This window comes from Scleropages formosus, chromosome 11, assembly GCF_900964775.1.
Source record: "Scleropages formosus chromosome 11, fSclFor1.1, whole genome shotgun sequence".
In the NCBI taxonomy this organism is placed as follows: Eukaryota; Metazoa; Chordata; class Actinopteri; order Osteoglossiformes; family Osteoglossidae; genus Scleropages; species Scleropages formosus.
In genome coordinates this window covers 2,747,475-2,767,466 of record NC_041816.1, presented here as the reverse complement: position 1 = coordinate 2,767,466, position 19,992 = coordinate 2,747,475, and the positions used below count along the sequence as shown (strand labels likewise).

Below are 19,992 nucleotides of genomic sequence, written 5' to 3'. Positions count from 1 at the left end.
CCAGTCTGAAACGTGTGGAACCATTTATAAATGCAGAAAATCCTCTGCAAGGTGCACTAGATTTAGAATTGTAGCATGTGCAGTTTGGGAGACATACTTAAAAAACATATGTCCTCTAGAGTGAACAACAGTGAATGGCTGTCAATGATATTGGCAAATTAAAAATGCAGTGCAGTCATTAGAAGGCAGTATCAACCTCCTTGTACAGAGCAGAATAGATGGACTTCCTGAGGGTTATGAACCATTGTTCCCTCAACCTTATTTTCACATAGTGAGCCAACAATAGGTTTGAAAGGAGTGCACACATGTGGATACTTCTGAACCTTACATTATTCTAATAAAGGTCCATTGATTGCAAGTTTCTCTGCAGAGTTACAATACCTATACTCGATGTTCACGAGTGTGTGGGCCTCCATTTTTCTTCCTAGTCACAAATGTATGGTGCGTTGTTTTATATTTACAGAGCCTGCAAAACCTGGGAACATCTCATCAATAAATCCAGGAAACAGTACCCTCACTATTTACTGGAGCCTTCCTCAGGGAAATGTTGTATGGTATGAAGTGAACATTGCAAGCTACAGCTCCAACATGACATCGAACTCGACGAGTTCCACAAATTATACCATGTCTGGATTATCTGCTGGAATTCTTAACAACATCACTGTGACTTCAGTCAGTGGGCCTTTCCGAAATACATCTGATGTTGTCCAGTTTGCCACCAGTAAGTAATGATGAGCTGAACCCTCCAGAATGCCAACTGGCTCATCACATAGTACTTCTGAAATACTATGCATTAAAACTGAGCCCAGTTCAGTTTATTTTTACAGTGCACTCTTCTCAGCAGAGTGACACAGAGTGCTGAACAAGCTTGTGAAACAAGGTTACTGAAAATAATGCAAAATTACAGATGTAACACATATAATTGAAAACAGAGTAAACTAGCTGGCAATAGTGGAGAGGAAAACAGAAAACTCCCCATCACAGCCGAAGGGAGAAAAACCTGTGGTAGTCCAAATATCCGTTAGGGGATTCTACTGTGCAGAAGCCCAAGGTTTCTGGTCTGTCGGTTGTGTTATAGTGTTGACAGCTTCTGACAGCAAAGTACACCAAGCACCCTGGGTCAGCAGTTGCTCAAAGACACCGTTTTCTCTCTGAAATGCTTACATGTGTGAGTTGGTTGTTTTCTCCTTGTCCACAGAACCCAACCCTCCTGCAAACATCCGCATACAGGAAAAGACCAACAGCTCTGTGTCCCTTGTCTGGGACAGGCCTCTCATGGATGCATCTGTGAATGTTACTTTCAACATAACTTACATGCCCGCCAAGGGCAACATCTCCCAGTCTATAGCTTCTTCACAGAACCACATTCAGTTTACTGGTCTGGTTTCTGGAACACAGTACTGCTACTGTGTGGCTGCAGTAGGCTGGCAGGGGTTGAGTAGTTCGACGGTGTGTCAAGGTGACTCCACCTGTAAGTTCATCTTGCCTTATGTTAACATATCCAATGCTCTGCACTGGCCAAGTCATGAGATGCTTCAGCATTATGTTCAGGATTAGAACAGATCAGTTGCGAAGGTTGGGCCTATGTTTTTGGCCCAATCTTAGCTGATCTCCATCTCGACTGTAGTGGCAGAATGTGTTGGTGTTGATAGGGGGAGTGGATACTGTAGTTGTTAGAGTCTTTGTCTTGCGAATTAAGACTTTGGTTCAAATCCCTGCTGCTTAAATCATTCCAAGTGGCTTGGTTTACAGACTTAGTGTTGCAGGTTTCTTTGGGCAAAGGTGTTGAGAACTTTTGTGCATTTTCCGACCTCTGTTTCTTGTTGTCTTAAATTGTTTCAGTCTTCTGAATCTCACGCTATCTTCTGAATTTTTAGAATGTTATACTGTATTTGGCATATTTCCTCTGTCCCACGGGGTCTAATTGCTGTTCTTCGGTATTCATGAATTAATAAGTCATAAAATTATTAGGGAGGTTAAGAGAAAGTCAAACATTTGTAAATTGCTAAAAAAAAAACACTGCTTCTTTATATTTACTTAGAAATGAGGTAAGTACACTTGGGTTAGAGGAAAATTAGGTGATGTTTGAAAGGTTGTGCTTATGTAAGCACCTGAAATATTTCTGGGAATTGTGAGTTAGTTGATATTTATATCACTTACAGCATAATGACCTTTTCTTTATTTTTGATTTTCTTTTCATAGTGCCTAATCCGGTACAGAACCTCAAAGCCAGTTCGGTCTCTATCAACTCCATCAGACTTGATTGGGGGAGCCCTGCTGGATTCCAGCCCTATTACACATACCAGGTCCAAATCACTAATGCCTCAGGGTTGGTGGAAAACGTGACAGTGGCACAGAATTATACCGAGATCCTGAATCTGGTACCAGGGTCTAGATATAATGCCACTGTAACAACAATAGCATCAAGTAACGCATACAGTGTGTCTCAGGTCACAATATGCCAGACAAGTGAGTATACTATCTTCACGAAATGCTGATAGTTGTATGCTGAAAGTAAATTACCTTAAAGTCTAAAACTCTCGCGTGTGTGTGTGTGTCTAAAACTCTTTTATTTCTCAGAACCCAGGCCAGTAGGAAATCTTACAGCGATGGCTGTCAGCACCACAGCAATAAATCTCACATGGACAAGTCAAGATTATGACCAGGGCTCATATTTGTACCTGGTCTCAATCAGTCAGTCAGACTTGGGCAGACAGGGCACAAATACCACAGACAAGAGATTCAGCTTCTCCAACCTCATTCCTGGCACCAGTTACAACTTTACCGTTATTGCAGTGGTGAACGGAGTTCCATCGGACACGGCAACTGCATTAAATTTCACAAGTACAGTTCCAGCTTTAACATCTGTCTCATGCAGATCACCTGATCTTCAAATTGACATCAGTTTAAGCATCATATTTTTTTAAACTGCAATTGTTTTCCCCCACTTTTTCCAGAACCAGAGAAAGCGACGAATATAATGGCTGTTGGAACAACTTCAAGTCTTATTGTAACTTGGAACAGTCCTAAAGGGAATTATGAATTTGTGAGAATCACAGTATACAGCAATATCTCTGTGGTTTATACCCAAATCCCACTGTCCAGCAATTCAACAGTGGTCTCAAACCTAAGGCCAGGGCAACTCTACAGCTTAATTCTCTCAACAAAAAGTGGACCTTTTCAAGTGGATTCCGACATGATGCAGAATGCAACCTGTGAGTTTCTCTTTAATACTTTGAGTTACTAGTGTAGAAAATATTGAGGCTGTGTGATCCATTTAAACTTGCAGCACATCTGGATATTGATATTGTCCATTGTGTTGGATTTTTGTACTGAGGACTTGAGGAATTGGTCAAGACTCTGGAACTGAGAGGAGGAATAGAGGATGAAGTGTCTGCTGTTAAAAATCTCCTATGAGCGCTGGAGCTGCTCAGTGCTCTTCTTATCTACCTTGCAATAGATAAAAAAAAATTCTTTGATGCAAAGCTGATGGGATCCTCCCTGCCTCAAATGATTTAACTCCCAAAAATACCAGATGTCAGTTGTGTTATATCCAGGAATTTCATCCTAGCTGTGATAAAATCATGGTACATACCGCATAGGTTTTAACATTTTTCTACATAAAATCTGCAAGGTGTTGCAGAAAAAATAAGATCAGTAAATACAATACCTGCAATAAATTGTATTTATACTTTGATAGATAGCAGTATATAAACATTCTAGTCATGTTTTAGTCATACTTCAGATTTTCATTGCAAATAGCTGGTGTTTTGTACCTGCTAATCCTAATTAGGAATATTTATCTACTAATTACTCAATTAATCTAATTACTGTAGATCCCAATCCACCAAACTCCATCCAAGTGGAACAGCAGACCACGAATTCCATTAACATCAGCTGGGAAAGACCAGTCAACATGGACATTGGCCAGTATGACTTCATTGTCTACTCCCAGGGGAATAAAACCAGGTCCTCAAACAACTGGATCAATCTGGGGAACCTAACATCAGCTACTGGGTACAACATCTCTGTGGTGACCATTGGGCTAATGGCCTACATGAGCACACCAGTAGCCTTACAAGTGTTTACATGTAAGTTCCCAATGTCTACTTTAGTACAGTTTCTATAGCTCTTGAAACCACTACCCATTTTTTTTATAACCAGACATAAAATAGTATATGTTTTATAATTTACTTTTTATTTTAATAATATATTTTTAACAACCAAAATATTACTGTCATTGGGTTTGTTCATTGTAACTGGGTGTTTTTATGCTTTTACCTGTCTTACCGTTTCTCTTCCCTAGTACCCAAGTCCATCTCTCAGCTTCATGCCTCTGAAATCACTGCTTCTAATGTCACCCTGGTTTGGGAACCGCCCGATTCCAGGGATGTCTACCAGTATCTCATTACAGTGGTAAACACGAACGTGAGCCTAGACACTTGGAACACATCTGCTAACATCGGAGGTCTTCAGTCCGGGACCAACTATACTTTCAGTGTCATAACTCAGGGCCACAGTGGTTTCAATGCTTCTGCCACGTTCACCTCATTGTTCACAAGTAGGTTCATCATAGTGACACATTGCTTTACCTAGTTATCAATCTTTGTGAAACCTGACAGCAAGTGATATCGTGTACATACTGTGAACTGTATTCTGAAATTGAAATTGAAAGCTGTACTTCGTGATCATATCATTTTGCATTAAATGCAAATTTTTTTTAATATTGGTGCTACTTTCAGGGCCATATTCCATCGGCCCTGTGGACTCTAATGCACTGAACACAACGGCGGTATATTTGAATTGGACCAGACCTCCGGAATACCAAAATGGCTACTCTTACCGAGTTGAGATCTCTGGATGCCTACCTGCTGTAAAGAACCAGTCGGTGCAGACTGAAGTAGCTCACATCGCTGGTCTGATCCCAGGAACCAACTGCTCCTTTAGGATTTACTCCCAGGCAGCAAATGGCATTGAAGGAACACCAGTTACAACCTTTCAATACACAAGTACAGTTTATTTTTTGTTCTACCACCCTTAAATCACACCTGCTGTTGATGTGATGTATATCGGAACAGGAATGGTGCCTACAAGTTTCTGTCAAGTAATAAGTCAAAGATGATTTCTCTGAATGATTTTAAATGAGCAAACCATATATGCCATCATAAAAATGTCACACCAGGCTCTTACTCTTCATTCGGAGTTTCAGGAAGAGAGAATGGAAAGCTAATACAGTTTTCTAAAACCTCTCACCATCTTCATCTGTGCAGCTTCATCTCATTTTGATACTCTTATTTCATTCGCAGTGCCTGAAAAAGTGGTACCACATGTATCAAATGGAGGAACAAATCATTCCATTGCTGTGGAATGGGACTCTCCTCGAGGCAATGTGGAGAAGTATGGGGTCAGCCTGAGGAGCCCTCAAGGAGGAGCCGTGTATCAGGAGTTAACCTCGACCGCTCGGTCATGCCTGTTCACTAACCTCACGGCTGGGAGTATATACACAGTCACCGTGGAAACATTCAGCGGACCTTTTAGTGAACAGTCCAATCCTGTGTCAAATGCAACTTGTGAGTATGATGAGTAGTGTGATGGTCAGACCACGTGGGCATTTTGGCTGTCCATATAATGGCTTAATTAGTTCACAGCACCATGTTTTCAACATGTTAAATTGCTAGTGATGTTTCAATTGTGGGGGCACGGTGGTGCAGCGGGTTTGGTGGGTCTGGGGTTCGAGTCCTGCTTGAGGAGCCTTGTGACGGACTAGCATCCCATCCTGGGTATGTCCCCTCTCCCTCCCCCTCCAGCTTTGCGCCCTGTGTTGCCGGGTTAGGCTCTGGTTCGCTGCGACCCCGCTTGGGAGGAGCGGTCTCAGACAGTGTGTGTGTGTTTCCATTGTTGCTATGAAAGAGACACTGAATGAGATTGGATTGAGAGTCAACTATACATGAGAACATTAAAGAATTATTTTACCTTCAGATCCTAACAAACCTGGACACATCACAGTACAAAACAAGACAACCAATACAATTTCTTTAGAATGGATGGACGCACCTGGCATGGATAACGGCAGCTTCACCTATATGGTGACTTATCAGTCGGCTATGTCAATGGAGACAAGAAATGTGTCAAGGAACACTGCTGACTTGTCCAGCCTGGACTCTGGAACTTCATACAACATCTCTGTGGCTACTGTTGGACCGATGGGGCTTGTGAGTGAGACAGTGGCTGTGTTCCTGGTCACAACGAGTAAGCGTTCAATGCCTCTTGTACCTCACCAGAGTTGGACAGGAAATTAGATGCGTCATATTTTCAGCATTTCTCGAGCTGTTCATTTTGCATTCTGGATGGGTCTGTTTTTTTGTCCCGAATGAGTTTCAAACATGAATTTGACATTCTTACAGTTTCATTAAGGGGCAAGATACAGACTACGGCTAAGGCCAGACTAAGGCTAGAAATGAAATACGTTAAAATTACAAAAAAAAACTGTAAATTTGTCTTTGGAATCTTAATTTAATTTTCTTTGTTTTATTAGAACCAGAGCAGGTACAGTTCCTTAACATAAATTCCACATCTGCTGAAGAGGTTGTGCTGACATGGAGTAAGCCAATTGATTTTAAAAGTGGATACCTGTACCGAGTGGTCACGACATACAGCACAAATAGTGTGATGAATACAACGACATCCACTGAGACTTACAGAGCAGTCCATTTAATCCCTGGAACCCTGTATACCTTCATGATATCAACACTGACATGGGACGGGACAGAGAGCTCAAATGTACTGGTTTCAAATTGCACAGGTGAGCACTGGTTTTTATCTAAGCTCACATTCTAAATGTTGCTTAATTTCTGGTCACAAACTGTCTTTTTCATTATGGACACTTCAGTTCTGTTTTTAGTGGCAGTACATCCGTCAAGAGGATTATAAGGAATACAGTTGAGTTTTCCTTAAACTCTAGTCCTTGACTTACAAAATATGCGACTGACAACCACCTGTACTTAATGACAGCTCTCCCATTAACCTTATAGTTTTATTTTCAAGCCTCAAAACTTGGTCGTATTGTCTAATAACGACCACTCCACCTACCGTATAATAACATGGGCTGGCCGGTCCTGCTGCAAGGCACCCTCTTTCTTATTGACTCACTGTCTTGCAGGAACGACATTTGGCTCACAAAACATTTAATTTGAGATTCCTTTCAAGTTACTAGTTTTTTAAAATGACTAGCAAGTCATAAAGGTAGTGTTCTGATGGTGCTGAAACAAAAAAGCGAAAGACAGCAGATTTAGAAATGATAGTCAAAATAACAATGCAGCTTGAAAATATAATTATAATACTGTACAGTATTTGTCTTATTATTCTATAGCAGTATTATTTTAACATGGAATAATGGAATAATACGTGAGACTAGTGAAAAAATATAACAAAGCCCTTTTATTCATAGTAATATTCATACCTATTAATTGTTTATATATCCTTATGGTTCATATAATATAAGGGAATTTTGGACATAGCGTTCAAAAATCATCAGAACAGAACCTTTCCATAAATCAAGGATGACCGCTATTGTAATCTCGTGAGGCCTTGCTTATTGGTATTTGTGCATTTTGCAGACGCAGCTCCTGTTCTTGACCTTACGTGCCAGGGACCAGATCTCACCGCTGCTGTACTCACTCTGTCTTGGAGTAATCCCAAAGGGTTAAATAAGGGCTTTGAAGTTCAAGTAATGGATAATGTGACGGAGAGCATCCCAACATGTGATCCCACATGCACACACAACGTAGCTGGTCTCTCGTACAACACGCAATATAGTGTGAGTCTTCAGACTCAAGGGTGTGGAAAGTCAAGCGCTATCAATGAAATACCGTGTAAAACTGGTATCACAGGTATGTTTGCATTATTCTGTTATTCACCCTTCTATTGTTTTAGCAGATAAAAAGTTCACATGTTGGAAATGAACATTCTTACTGGGGCATTGCTTTCTTCGAAGGAGGAAAATACACTGCCTCGTCGTCTTATGAACACAGTGGGCCCAGAAGACTGTTCTTCATTTACCTTGTTTCTAAATCAAAAGTCACGTTTACCCCTAAGTTGCAATCAGTGATGTCTGAACAATATAGATCTCCCGCACTGTGTTCTTGGGTTAAATTCCATAAAATTCTTGGATATGGAGTAGCTACCATGAATTTAGAAATAATTTGGATATTTTTATTAACTTGCTTTGTTTACTAACTTTTATTAACTTGTGCTAAAATTAAAACAAATGTAAAATGACTGAAAATACAAACATGTTTCCTCCCCAGACTCTTCTTCAGTCCTAATTGCAGGCTGGTTTATCCAATAATCCTTTGCAGAATTTGTAATCTTCCCTCTACAGTCATGTTTTTAATTTTTTTTCACCATGGTAACACGTACTCTTCAAACTAGAACTACAAGGACATCCACATGAGCACCATGCTCAAAAACAGCAGCCAGAGACTGAAAATACCATGAAAGCAAGCTCAATTAAGTCCACCTTTGTGTTTTGTTTGGGTGTGCGTTACTGCCAGCTATTGACATGGCACAGGTCGCCTTTACTCTGTTAGTAATTTTACCAAACAGAGCCTGACTTGGACGAGGAAAGTGAATAAGTGAGTGAGATACATAAGGCAATGCAATTTAAAAATAAATTAACCAGAAGAAAAGTCATGAGTCGATGGAGTTCGTGATTCGAGGAGCCAGTGTACACTCTGCCGTGTTTCTCAATTTCCTGTGAAAAATGTCTCTCAAGTTTCACTCTGCTCTACATTATTAAGTTTCAGAAAATGATAAACAAGATTTTCCTTGTCTTTTTCTTTCCAGTGCCCCCTGTACCAGACGCTGAAACGTACGTGAAGGTTACCGAAGTAGAGTTTGATAAATTTACTTTAGAACTCAATTCCAGCCTCTTCAATTACACCAACGGACCCATTGTGAACTACGCCATACTGGTGACTTCCAATATGGACAGTATGTTTCTATTATTTATTATTAGCTAATTTTTATTTCCTAGTAGCTATGTTTAACTAAATGTATGTATGTGTATACATTTTAGGTGTTAGAGGACAAAGCCTGTCCTCACTGACAAAGTACTTAAATAAAACATATCAAGACTGGGATGCTGGACAAGTAAGCACTTACCTAGCAGTTGTAAAGGACAACCTGGGCACCAGTCAAAACGGCGACAATTCCGTAGTTGTCATTGGAGACAGTACTAAGTGGCAGAGCTACAGCAATGGACCCCTCAAAGCCAGAGGAGTTTACAGGTATCATTTTTCTTTATAAAGCCAAGTGCTGCACTGATTGCACAAGTTGTTCCTCTTGTTCATTTATTCCACGTGTATAATAAGTGGGATGAAAAGTTAATAGTCAACTTTTAAAGGTGGATACATTAGTCATTATTTGTCATTGCAGTCATTTAATAGTATGTCTTATGACTCTTCACAGTTTTGCTGTAGTTATGTTTACACGTCTTGAAGAGAAGGATGGATTTGTGGATATTTCTGCATCCTATGTCTCAGTATCCTCTTTTCATCAGAGAGCAATCAGCCTTCCAGAAAACCCAGGTACGGGCAGTAGTGTGCTTCTTTTGTTGGTGAGAAATGCTTTGGTTTATATATGTCAGCTATGTCAACCTTTGTTTAAAAAAAACTTGTTCTTTCTTCTTTCAGTCGTCATTGCCTCTATCGCTGGAGTAGTGTCATGCTTACTCATTCTGTTTGTCTTCATTGCTCTTGCTGTGATCTATTTCAAAAGGTAACGATCACATACTTATATGGGAATCAGAATGAGTTTTATTGTCCAAGTGTGCTGACACACACAAGGAATTTGCTGTGGTTCGAGATGCTTCCAATATTTACAGACAAAAACAGCTGATGCAGAATTACAGCATAAATAACTTTTACAGAGTATACAAACACAAGACTATAAACAGTAGTATAAATACAAAAAATGTAAATCATTAATAGTGTAAGAATGTAAAGAAATAAGTAAATTACAAAAAATGACAGAAAAATTACAAATTATCTTGTTCCTTGATAACTATACACAAAGTTATGGATAAATGCAATGTGTGGAATGTTTAAATCTTTAAAAATGGATTTATTTTCCCCTAGACGTGCCAGGCCAGAAAACTCAGAGGTCCCTATTCATTCTTTAAGGTAATTATTTTTACATTTTCATTCAGTCTATTCCCCTATACTACATATTAGTCTGAATATTATACAACTACTTTTTCAAAATGTTTTCTTTATAGTAGCCTTCGGGCCTTTCATTTTTATCAAGACATCCATTTCTAAAACTGAATATGAATGACAGTTGACTGGCAGTAAACTCTAAATTACAAAATATGAGGGCGACACTTTTAAATACTGGAATCTGTGTCCCACACGAGTTCTGTAAAGTATGTTTTTTAATTAATTATTCTAACATAGGTCTGTGCACTGCAGAGTTATGAATTTTCACAAACTTGGATATGATCTATATGCTACGTGGGTGAACTAATAGACTTTTTACTTTTTTTTTTTTGCAGAGCCAAAGTGTAAGTAGACCTTTGTTTGTGTGTTTGCATAATGGACCTTTTGCAATGAAAAATGTAAAACGCACCTCCAAACTTCCAATATAATTGTCTTTTGTATTTGGCCTTGCAGTAGTGTTCCCATAAAGGTGGAAAACTTTGAGGAATATTTCAGGAAGCAGCGTGCCAATTCTAACTGTGGATTTGCAGAAGAATTTGAGGTACAAAATTTAAAAAAAAAAAATTAAATTAGCAGTATTACAAATTGCATCTTGTAATGCTAAGATATGTTAAACTCTTTCTTCTGTATGTCTGAAATATGTGATTACAGTTTGTTGGTGTATAAGCCATATGACCACTTTTCCCCCATTGTAGAACCTGAAGTCTGTGGGGGTGGCCCAGGCAAAGAGCAGTGCTTTGGCTCCGGAGAACAAAGGGAAGAACCGATACAACAACGTACTTCCGTGTGAGTCAGCTGAGCCATCGGCTGTTGCCCTTCTCTCAGTGTCATAGCCCTTATCTTTTATTTTTACATATGTCAGTGAATACAGAGTGTATCACCTTCTCCCATACCTGGTAAGGTGCTGATTTCATTCTTTATTATGCACGTGTGTGTGTGTGTGTGTGTGTGTGTGTGTGTGTGTGTGTGTGTGTGTATAGATAGATAGATAGATAGATAGATAGATAGATAAGTACTTTATTGATCCATGGGGAAAATTGTTACATATAGCTGCTGATAGAGAGACATATAGACAACAGATGCTACAGAAATACATAGAATTAAGTCTCACGACAAGATTCCCAGACAATGCAGACAGTTGCAAAATATGTACATATATATTGTATGAATATAGATTTCATTACTTTGTATTTTTTCATCTTTTTTTGTCTCTTTTATGTATCCTATTCTCTATGAAGATGACTGCTCAAGAGTCAAACTCTCAGTCCAAGGGAGTCCATATGACGACTATATCAATGCCAACTACATGCCGGTATGTAGTACGCAAATGCATATACTTCTGATGTTCATGTGGGTTTCCTCCCATAGTCCAAAGATTGGTGTTTGAGGTCAATTGGTAACTCTACATTTATTTTACATTTACATGTGTTTGTTTAGCAGACACTTTTCTCCAAAGCGACTTCCAGTAAACTCTATGTAGTGTTTTGAACCCACACACCTTATTCACCAAGGTGACTTACACTGCTAGATACACTACTTACACTGGGTCACTCCTCCATACATCAGTGAAACACACACACACACACACACACACACACACACACACACACACACACACACTCTTTTTCTCTGTCACTCTGACTGTGTGAGTGACTAGGAGAGTGTGTTCCAGTGATGTATGGGTGAGTGACCCTTTGTAAGTAGTGTACAGTACTAGCAGTGTAAGTCACCTTGCTGAATAAGGTGTGTTGGCTGACAGCAACACTACATAGAGTTCATTGGAAATGAGTGTCTGCAATTTCTCTCTTGTATAAATGGATGAACGACTATACATGTTAGTTATACATAGATGTCAACTAAATACTAGTTAATAACCATTGTATTTTGCTTGGGAGAAAAGTGTATACTAAATGCAAATATATTTTGTCACACTAAAGAAATGAAACTTGCGATGAAGTGCAGTACCACACTTTTCCTGGTGGTGGTGCTATTTCCACTACGTGAACATTCATTTGCTTTTGCACAGGGCTATAATTCCAGGAAGGAGTTCATTGCTGCCCAGGGTCCTTTGCCCAGCACAGTGAATGAGTTCTGGAGGATGATCTGGGAGAAAAATGTTCGCACCTTGGTCATGCTAACCAGGTGCAATGAACAAGGGCGGGTGAGTCGGGTGTATGGAAGGAACAGACACAAACACACACATCCCCTTTAAACCGGTGTGGACTTTCACCTGTGGTAAGAATATGTCCTAGTGTAAAGAAAACATGACCCCCACGTGCAATTGTTTGAGACACAGAAAAAAGAATATAAAATACAACAAATGTGCAATAGGAAAGTTGGTAGTCATTTGGAAGCGTAAAGTACAATAATTTTCTTTTTTCCAGGTGAAATGTGAAGAATACTGGCCTTCTTCGACCAAGCACTTTAACAACATAACAGTGACAGCAACGTCTGAAATCGTCATGGAGGACTGGACCATAAGAGAGTTCGATGTGAAGAATGTGAGCAGAGTCCATTTCACCAACAGAAGGAGAGATACAGATGCAAACACCAAATTCTCTAAGTGCAGTCAGTTAGCACTATTTAGCCAGCTTACATTTCACAAGTTGTTGCATATTGAACTGGTACACTACAATTTTTTAAATACATAATGTAGTAAAATTTATATAGTAGATAGAAAATCTGGAGAGAAATAGGTCTTATATAGCAGTTAGCAGTTCTGAGAGACAGAGGATTTAAAACTACACTGGATTTAAAACTGAGAACCTTCAGGCTTTTTATTTTTATTTTTTATTTTAATTTAACGGGGGGCGCGGTGGCGCAGTGGGTTGGACCACGGTCCTGCTCTCCAGTGGGTCTGGGGTTCGAGTCCCGCTTGGGGTGCCTTGCGACGGACTGGCGTCCCGTCCTGGGTGTGTCCCCTCCCCCTCTGGCCTTACGCCCTGTGTTGCCGGGTAGGCTCCGGTTCCCCGTGACCCTGTATGGGACAAGCGGTTCTGAAAATGTGTGTGTGTGTGTGTGTGTGTGTGTGTGTGTGTGTGTGTATTTTAATTTAATTTTAGACCTTTTTTGTGTGGAACAAGCAAGTTGCCGTAAGTGGAGGAGTGTAAGACTTTGGCTGGGATGTTGTGAGCGAGCGGGTCCCGTAGGTATCAGGGAGCAGGTCCATTGATGGTCTTGTTGGCCGTAACCAGAGTTTTGAACTTGAAAATGTTATCATTAGTATCAGGTCCATCCTGTCATTCATCTGTTTAAACAGATGTCATCATGTCTCTTGTTGGCTTTCAGGTGAAAACTGCAGAAAACCGCAACCTGCAGCAGTTCCACTTCACGGCATGGCCGGACCATGGTGTTCCGGAAACCACTGAGCTGCTTATCAACTTCCGGCACCTGGTGAGGGAGCACATGGATGAGTTCTCCCGAAATTCCCCAACCGTGGTGCACTGTAGGTGAGTCCTGGCCTTGACCTGGCTACTGTCTAGCCATTGGCCCTTTGGGTGTCATACTGTATCTGAGCTGGTGACTTATGTGGGTGGTTTGCCAACAGACCTGACAACCGCATTAGCTTAGTCGTCTGCTTAGTTAAGGTTACATCTCTGGTCCTGCATGTTGGTTTTCAATTCAGTTTAATTCACACACACACACACACACACACACACACACACACACACACACACACACACACACACACACACACACACACACACACACACATTTTCAGAACCGCTTGTCCCATACAGGGTCGCGGGGAACCGGAGCCTACCCGGCAACACAGGGCGTAAGGCCAGAGGGGGAGGGGACACACCCAGGACGGGACGCCAGTCCGTCACAAGGCACCCCAAGCGGGACTTGAACCCCAGACCCACGGGAGAGCAGGACAGTGGTCCAACCCACTGCGCCACCGCACCCCCCAGTTTAATTCAATTCACCTCCATTGTCTTTATGCAAGTGTAACGAAGATCAGTTTCTGCAACTCCTGCAATGTGTGATGCCACATCCCTCTCTCACTCAGCACTGCTGAATCCCTGTCAGCAGTCAAAAAGGGTCTAAAAATACATCTCTTTCAGACCTCTCCTCTCCAGATTTCCATAAATTTGCATTACATTGTTTGTCACAATTACCTATTTTACTTACACATATTGTATTTGCTGTTAATTCTATACGCTGCTACTCATGTTAATGTTATGTTTTAAAAAAGTTACACTTTCTACCAATTTGATATACAGCTATTTATCTAATATAGGTTTATTTTAAACGGTAATATAGAACTAATTAACTGTACCTTGAGAATCACATGTCTGCACCTATAGGCCTTTCTCTCAATTTGCTATTGAAATGCACATTTGTTTCCTTTGAACTGTATGTTGCTTGCGGGGGGCGTGGTGGCACAGTGGGTTGGACTGGGTCCTGCTCTCTGGTGGGTCTGGGGTTTGAGTCCCCCTTAGGGTGCCTTGTGGTGGACTGGTGTCCCATCCCATCCTGGGTGTGTCTGTGTCCCCTCCCCTGCTAGCCTTAGTCCCTGTGTTGCTGGGTTAGGCTCTGGCTCCTCGCGACCCCGTATGGGTCAAGCGGTTCAGATGGTGTGTGTGTGTGTGTGTGTGTGTGTGTGTGTGTGTGTGTGTGTTGCTTTGAGGAATAGCCTCTGCTAAATGGGGAAAAAAATGTAACTAGAAATACAGAATATTTAGTATTGCAAAATACAGAATAAATAGGAGAATAAAATACAAAACACATAGTAGAGTAAAATGCAGAATACATAACAGAATAAATTGTATTAACAAATATAAATGGAGGTTAACACCAATACCACATACAGTGCAAAGCTGCAATGTGTTTAGATAAAAACAGCCAATACAAAAATTTTAAGGATGTGCACTGACTGGATTTGTCTAATTCTTTCTGCACTGTCGTGTTCCTGGTCAGCGCGGGAGTCGGGAGAACGGGAACCTTCATCGCCATTGATCGCCTGATCTTCCAGATCGAGCGTGACGGCGTGGTGGACGTCTTTGGAATCATCCACGACTTGCGAATGCACAGAACACTCATGGTCCAGACTGAGGTGGGTCCAACTGAAACGATTTCACCACCCCAGCTTCCCGCCATAGCACAAATCAGCACAGTTCGTGTAATTTACATTTACATTTACATTTATTCATTTAGCAGACACTTTTGTCCAAAGCGACGTACATCTCAGCAAAAGTACAATTTATGCATTACATTGAGAGAAGGAGACACAGCTGCAGACATGAAAGTCTCAAGCAGACCTAGTTTGTTCCCTACCACTTGCTGCACCGAGGTTCATCGATCAAGTAGGTGCATAAGACACAAGACAGACAAATCCCGATACCCTCCACCAATTTTTTTTCTTTAAAAAAATGTGTAATAAAACACATATTTCTCCCAGTGTAAGAACTTGATGTCCTCAATTTGTCATTGCAGGACCAGTATGTGTTCTTGAACCAGTGCGCCATGGACATTATCAAGGCACGGACTGGGACTAATGTGGACTTGATATACCAGAACACAGCTGCGCTCTCTATTTACGAAAACTTTGAACCCTCAGGGAAGTCTAAACACGGCTACCACCACGCTTAAGCGCATACTCCTTACCTTTCAGTGCCTTCTTCCTCTGGCCTTACAGGACAACAGCCTCAAGGAAGATGTTCATTTCTAATGTTCCCTACAAGGCAAATACTTTTTTCAAGAATTCTGGTTGCAAGTATCAACTTCACCGGAGATGAGAAGTCTGGAGAGTAACCAGTGGTAATGTTGATAGTTAAAGCATTAATATAAGACTGTATAAAACGTTAGCCAACAGAGAACTTGAATGCATAAAACTCGCTTAGAAATAGTTCAGTAGTAATGATTAAATAATATTGTTACATGAGAATGTCTAATAAGAATATTCAATATTTGAATATTCCTGTATATCATGCTTACAAAAAGGCTTTTTTGCAAAATTTTATCTTGCAAAAGATTTTAAACTCTGGATTTTTTTTTTTTTTGCTTTTTATTAAGTGCCTCTGTTTAAGTGAGGATAGACAAAAATGCAGTTCTATAGTTTACAATAATTTTAATGTATATATTTAAATAGATACTAGTCTGCCATACAAAGATGTATAAAGTCATTCAGCCAACTAGATATTTCTAGTGTAGTAATGCCATTTGATAAGGATTACCGTGGTCTTACTGTTTGTGAGCCCTTTGTTTGCGGAAGCTGCATCTCTCCAAGGTGAGGTTAAATAGATTTTCCTTACACTTTTGGTAAACTGAGCACACCCAGCAGGCTAATGTAAAGACAATTGTGCTGAGTTCCCCGGGGTGGCGTAGTCACGACGCTGCTCTTCATTCAGAACAAAAGCATAACCAGGAATTCAGGCATACCCCAAAGTTGACCAGGCATCCATAACGATATGTTTTTATTACTCCCATGATATTCATAGTATAGTCAGTAAGTTTTAAGACTGCGCACCATATGATGCAATTGTAGTTGCAAGCATTTGGCCCATGTGGCACAGCAGCATTAAACAGTGGCCAGTCTTACTCACTGTACCACGAGTAATCTTCATGTTTTCCTTGTAATAAATTTAAATAAGTCATCTGCAATAAATCACACTGATTATACAGCTATAAAACTAAACCGAATTGGCACATTCCTTCGTAGCAGCACACAGGCAGCTGACAGAAGCTACAGGGTATTCAAAAAAAAAACTGATTCCAGTTCTATACTGCTCAATGGCATTAGTGATGGTCTTATTTTAAGTAGAGCTGTGAAAACTAGCAGGAATGCTGAGTATCAATATTATAGTCTTGCAGGTTGTTCATAGTTAATATCCGCTTCAGGTATGGGGCACCTACTGTTGAGGTGTCTCATGGGAAAATTATGAGCACCATTTAGTGTAAATTTTGCCAGGTTTCATCAGACTGCAATGGGGCTGAACTGAATAAACACCTATATATCTATAGCTATAGCTATATCTATATCTATTTCTATATCTATATCTATATGTTTGGGAGGTATACCCTGCACTTGTATATGAGGTCAGTGTCTATGACAAAAAATGGAACAGCCTTCAGTCAGAAATTAGGAGTGTAAAATTGAAAATTGCTGTACTTCTGTACTGGAAGCCTAATCTTTCCTTCAGTAGAATGTATAACTGGAAAAACTGAGAAGTGAGTCTTTCTACAGAATGAAACGCTTAATTTTCTGGCAGCAGAATGAACACCAGTAAAGGCTGGTTCATGGAACACTTTTTACTTACAAAAGCACAGAGTGAGTTTTCCACATAATCCCAAGCAAAGATATACTAATTTGACATTACATATTTCACGTATGTACAGTAGCAGCTGTTATGTGCAACATAATAGCTAAGAATAAATGGAAAGGAGAAGTGGCACAATAATACGTGTAGCTAATGTCTAAATGCTTTTAAAGTTCAGAAAAAAAAATCACAATAGATTACTGCACTGGCTTGTTCTGATTTTATATATATACAGTATATTATATTTTTATTTGGAAATGGAGGAGGTTCTACTGTAAGTAATTGTGTCTGTTCTTATTGTTTCCCTTGAAAAGTGGAATATTTTATGTGAAATATATACTACATTAGGACTCCTAATGAGTTTATGAAGTTCTGAAATGCACTACCAAGACTTGAATGCAAAAGTGAGCAGTAATAGCCATTAAGCCCGAATGCAGAAATAAATGGCTTTTTCTATTCTGCTACTTCTTATATCACCTTTATTGTTCTGTGCTTTTTGTCCTGCTTTACCGATATTGTTTGACCACTCAAGTGACATATTATCACAGTAATGAAGGCAATTAAACAAAACAATTTAATCTTGGGCTGCACTGTACAGTACACAGAGCATTATATACAGTTTCTTCGTTTAATTTTATTTCATTTTTGGAAATTCGTCATTTATTCTGAGGTGATACAGAGATAAATCTCTCTTGTGTTTTGCAGCGTGAACTTTGCAATACAAACAGAATTGTTAAAGGAAACCTGCTGCATATTCATTCAAAAACAAATTTTATCCATATTATATTCACGTTAATACAATTTTCAGTATGAATTACATCACTGTAATGACAAAGCACTTAGCTGCATGAAATGTTTCTTTCATATGTGTTTCATAAATATTTATAGGCTACAGAGATCGGTTTATTTTTGGCTTGTCGTTGTTCTAAAATGCTGTCATAAGTTAAAATAGTTTTTTGTAATAAATACCCACAGATACTGATTAAAATGTTAAAATATTCAACTGAGCATGACTCTGATCGTGTGTTACAACTGAGTATGACTAAGTATGCGTGAGAAAAGAAGTGACCAGAGATTTAGTCATTGCAAACAATTTCTTTCAGGGGAAAATCAAATATATCAAATTAACCTCAGACTGAAGATGAGTCTGTTCCTCTGTTTTGAGCCTGGCAGTTTCCTGGCCTGCAGGTTCAATAAGTGTTTTTCGTAAAAAAAAACGGCAGTCCAGAGGAAATGCATTCAGAGCGGTTTCAGCAGGACCCCACCGTCCATCAGAAACAGGAAGGGACTGCTACAATTTTGCAGACAGACACCACTTTATATCAAAGAGCTGCACAGAAATTCTACAACATGCTTTGTGTGAAATGTCGTGGTTATGTTAAGTACTTGTTTCTTTTTACGATATACTGCAGTGGTCTCTTCATGACTGTGAAAAGAAGCACCTTGACCTTAGGGGTAGCTGGTAGTGTGGTTGTTAGAGCTGCTGCCTTTACATGTATAGGTTGTAGGTTTGAATCCAAGCTCCAAGGTAAGCAAGGTATTTTGCCCTAACATCGCCCAGCTTTATAAATAATTGTAGGTAGCGTGAACCTTTCAGTTTCTCCGGAGAAAAGTGTCAGTTACATAAATAAATGTGCTGCAGCAGGAGACAGATTTGAACCCGGTACCTTCCACATATGAGGCAGCAGACTTACCGTAACCACTAAGCCCCCTACAGTTGTATCGGTAGAATGCATGCAGAGTCACAGCATGTCACTTCGATGTCTTAGTCTGCAACAGATTCCACCTCCTCAGGGTGTTCGTTCCTTTGCCAAGTATCCACTTCCTCATTTTCCATTGGAGGTGAATGCAGATGAAAAAAAAGGGTTATGACGATGGATAAATGACTATGTATGAATTCCTCCAGGGATATATCTGTGGTTTGGTTCATATTAAGTAGCCACTAATACAACTTAGGCCATTCAGAAGTGCCCATGTTTCATGAAACAGGAGTAATTAATTCCTTAGTGAAAAATGTAGCGCAGGTAGGAGCATGGAATAAACTGTAGAGAGCAGCAGAGCACCTCTGCAGAGAGTAACTGTACCACGCTGTACCACACTGTTCAACTTGGAAACAAGGACAATGGGCCACTTGATTTGAGTGATATCAAAACAGTAAGCGATAGATAGATAGATAGATAGATAGATAGATAGATAGATAGATGTAGGGACGGAGACAGTGGAATCACAGTAGAAGCAATTAATGACATTTAGAGAAGAATATAACACAATAAAAGGAATAATGCATAAAAACAATAATAATATAAATAATAATGAATGATGAAATGAAGAACAAAAATAATTAAGAGATTATGAATAAGTAGCACACTGACTAGGGCTACTGTTTTTTAATTGGATTGGAACGAAATGCGAGGGAGGGTATTTTCTCGGGTGTTGGAGGTGGGATTTAAGCCCACAACCTCCCGGCTGGTTACAAGCAGACGCGCCGAAGAACTGCGTTCCTCCTGTGTTCG

General features: G+C 39.9%; 1 protein-coding gene across 3 annotated transcripts in view; it reads left to right on the top strand.

Moving 5' to 3' along the window:
* Positions 1-16,069, top strand: part of LOC108934694 (receptor-type tyrosine-protein phosphatase eta-like) — a 30,546-nt gene extending 14,477 nt beyond the window's left edge. For 2 of the 3 annotated variants that reach the window (XM_018752734.2, XM_018752733.2), the window contains 26 exons: positions 464-721; positions 1,199-1,471; positions 2,203-2,469; positions 2,581-2,844; positions 2,958-3,215; positions 3,837-4,091; positions 4,307-4,561; positions 4,743-5,009; positions 5,307-5,570; positions 5,980-6,249; positions 6,536-6,802; positions 7,617-7,889; positions 8,845-8,991; positions 9,077-9,287; positions 9,469-9,587; positions 9,693-9,777; positions 10,137-10,181; positions 10,553-10,561; positions 10,671-10,758; positions 10,913-11,003; positions 11,456-11,529; positions 12,244-12,378; positions 12,602-12,718; positions 13,506-13,666; positions 15,141-15,276; positions 15,657-16,069. In XM_018752734.2, coding sequence (XP_018608250.2) covers positions 464-721; positions 1,199-1,471; positions 2,203-2,469; positions 2,581-2,844; positions 2,958-3,215; positions 3,837-4,091; positions 4,307-4,561; positions 4,743-5,009; positions 5,307-5,570; positions 5,980-6,249; positions 6,536-6,802; positions 7,617-7,889; positions 8,845-8,991; positions 9,077-9,287; positions 9,469-9,587; positions 9,693-9,777; positions 10,137-10,181; positions 10,553-10,561; positions 10,671-10,758; positions 10,913-11,003; positions 11,456-11,529; positions 12,244-12,378; positions 12,602-12,718; positions 13,506-13,666; positions 15,141-15,276; positions 15,657-15,812 — 4,745 coding nt within the window. In that variant the 3' untranslated portion in view covers positions 15,813-16,069. Of the gene's footprint in view, positions 1-463; positions 722-1,198; positions 1,472-2,202; positions 2,470-2,580; positions 2,845-2,957; positions 3,216-3,836; positions 4,092-4,306; positions 4,562-4,742; positions 5,010-5,306; positions 5,571-5,979; positions 6,250-6,535; positions 6,803-7,616; positions 7,890-8,306; positions 8,443-8,844; positions 8,992-9,076; positions 9,288-9,468; positions 9,588-9,692; positions 9,778-10,136; positions 10,182-10,552; positions 10,562-10,670; positions 10,759-10,912; positions 11,004-11,455; positions 11,530-12,243; positions 12,379-12,601; positions 12,719-13,505; positions 13,667-15,140; positions 15,277-15,656 lie in introns of those variants that run through there. The other variant, XM_018752735.2, reaches the window with a different exon arrangement.
* Positions 16,070-19,992: the final 3,923 nt, after the last annotated feature.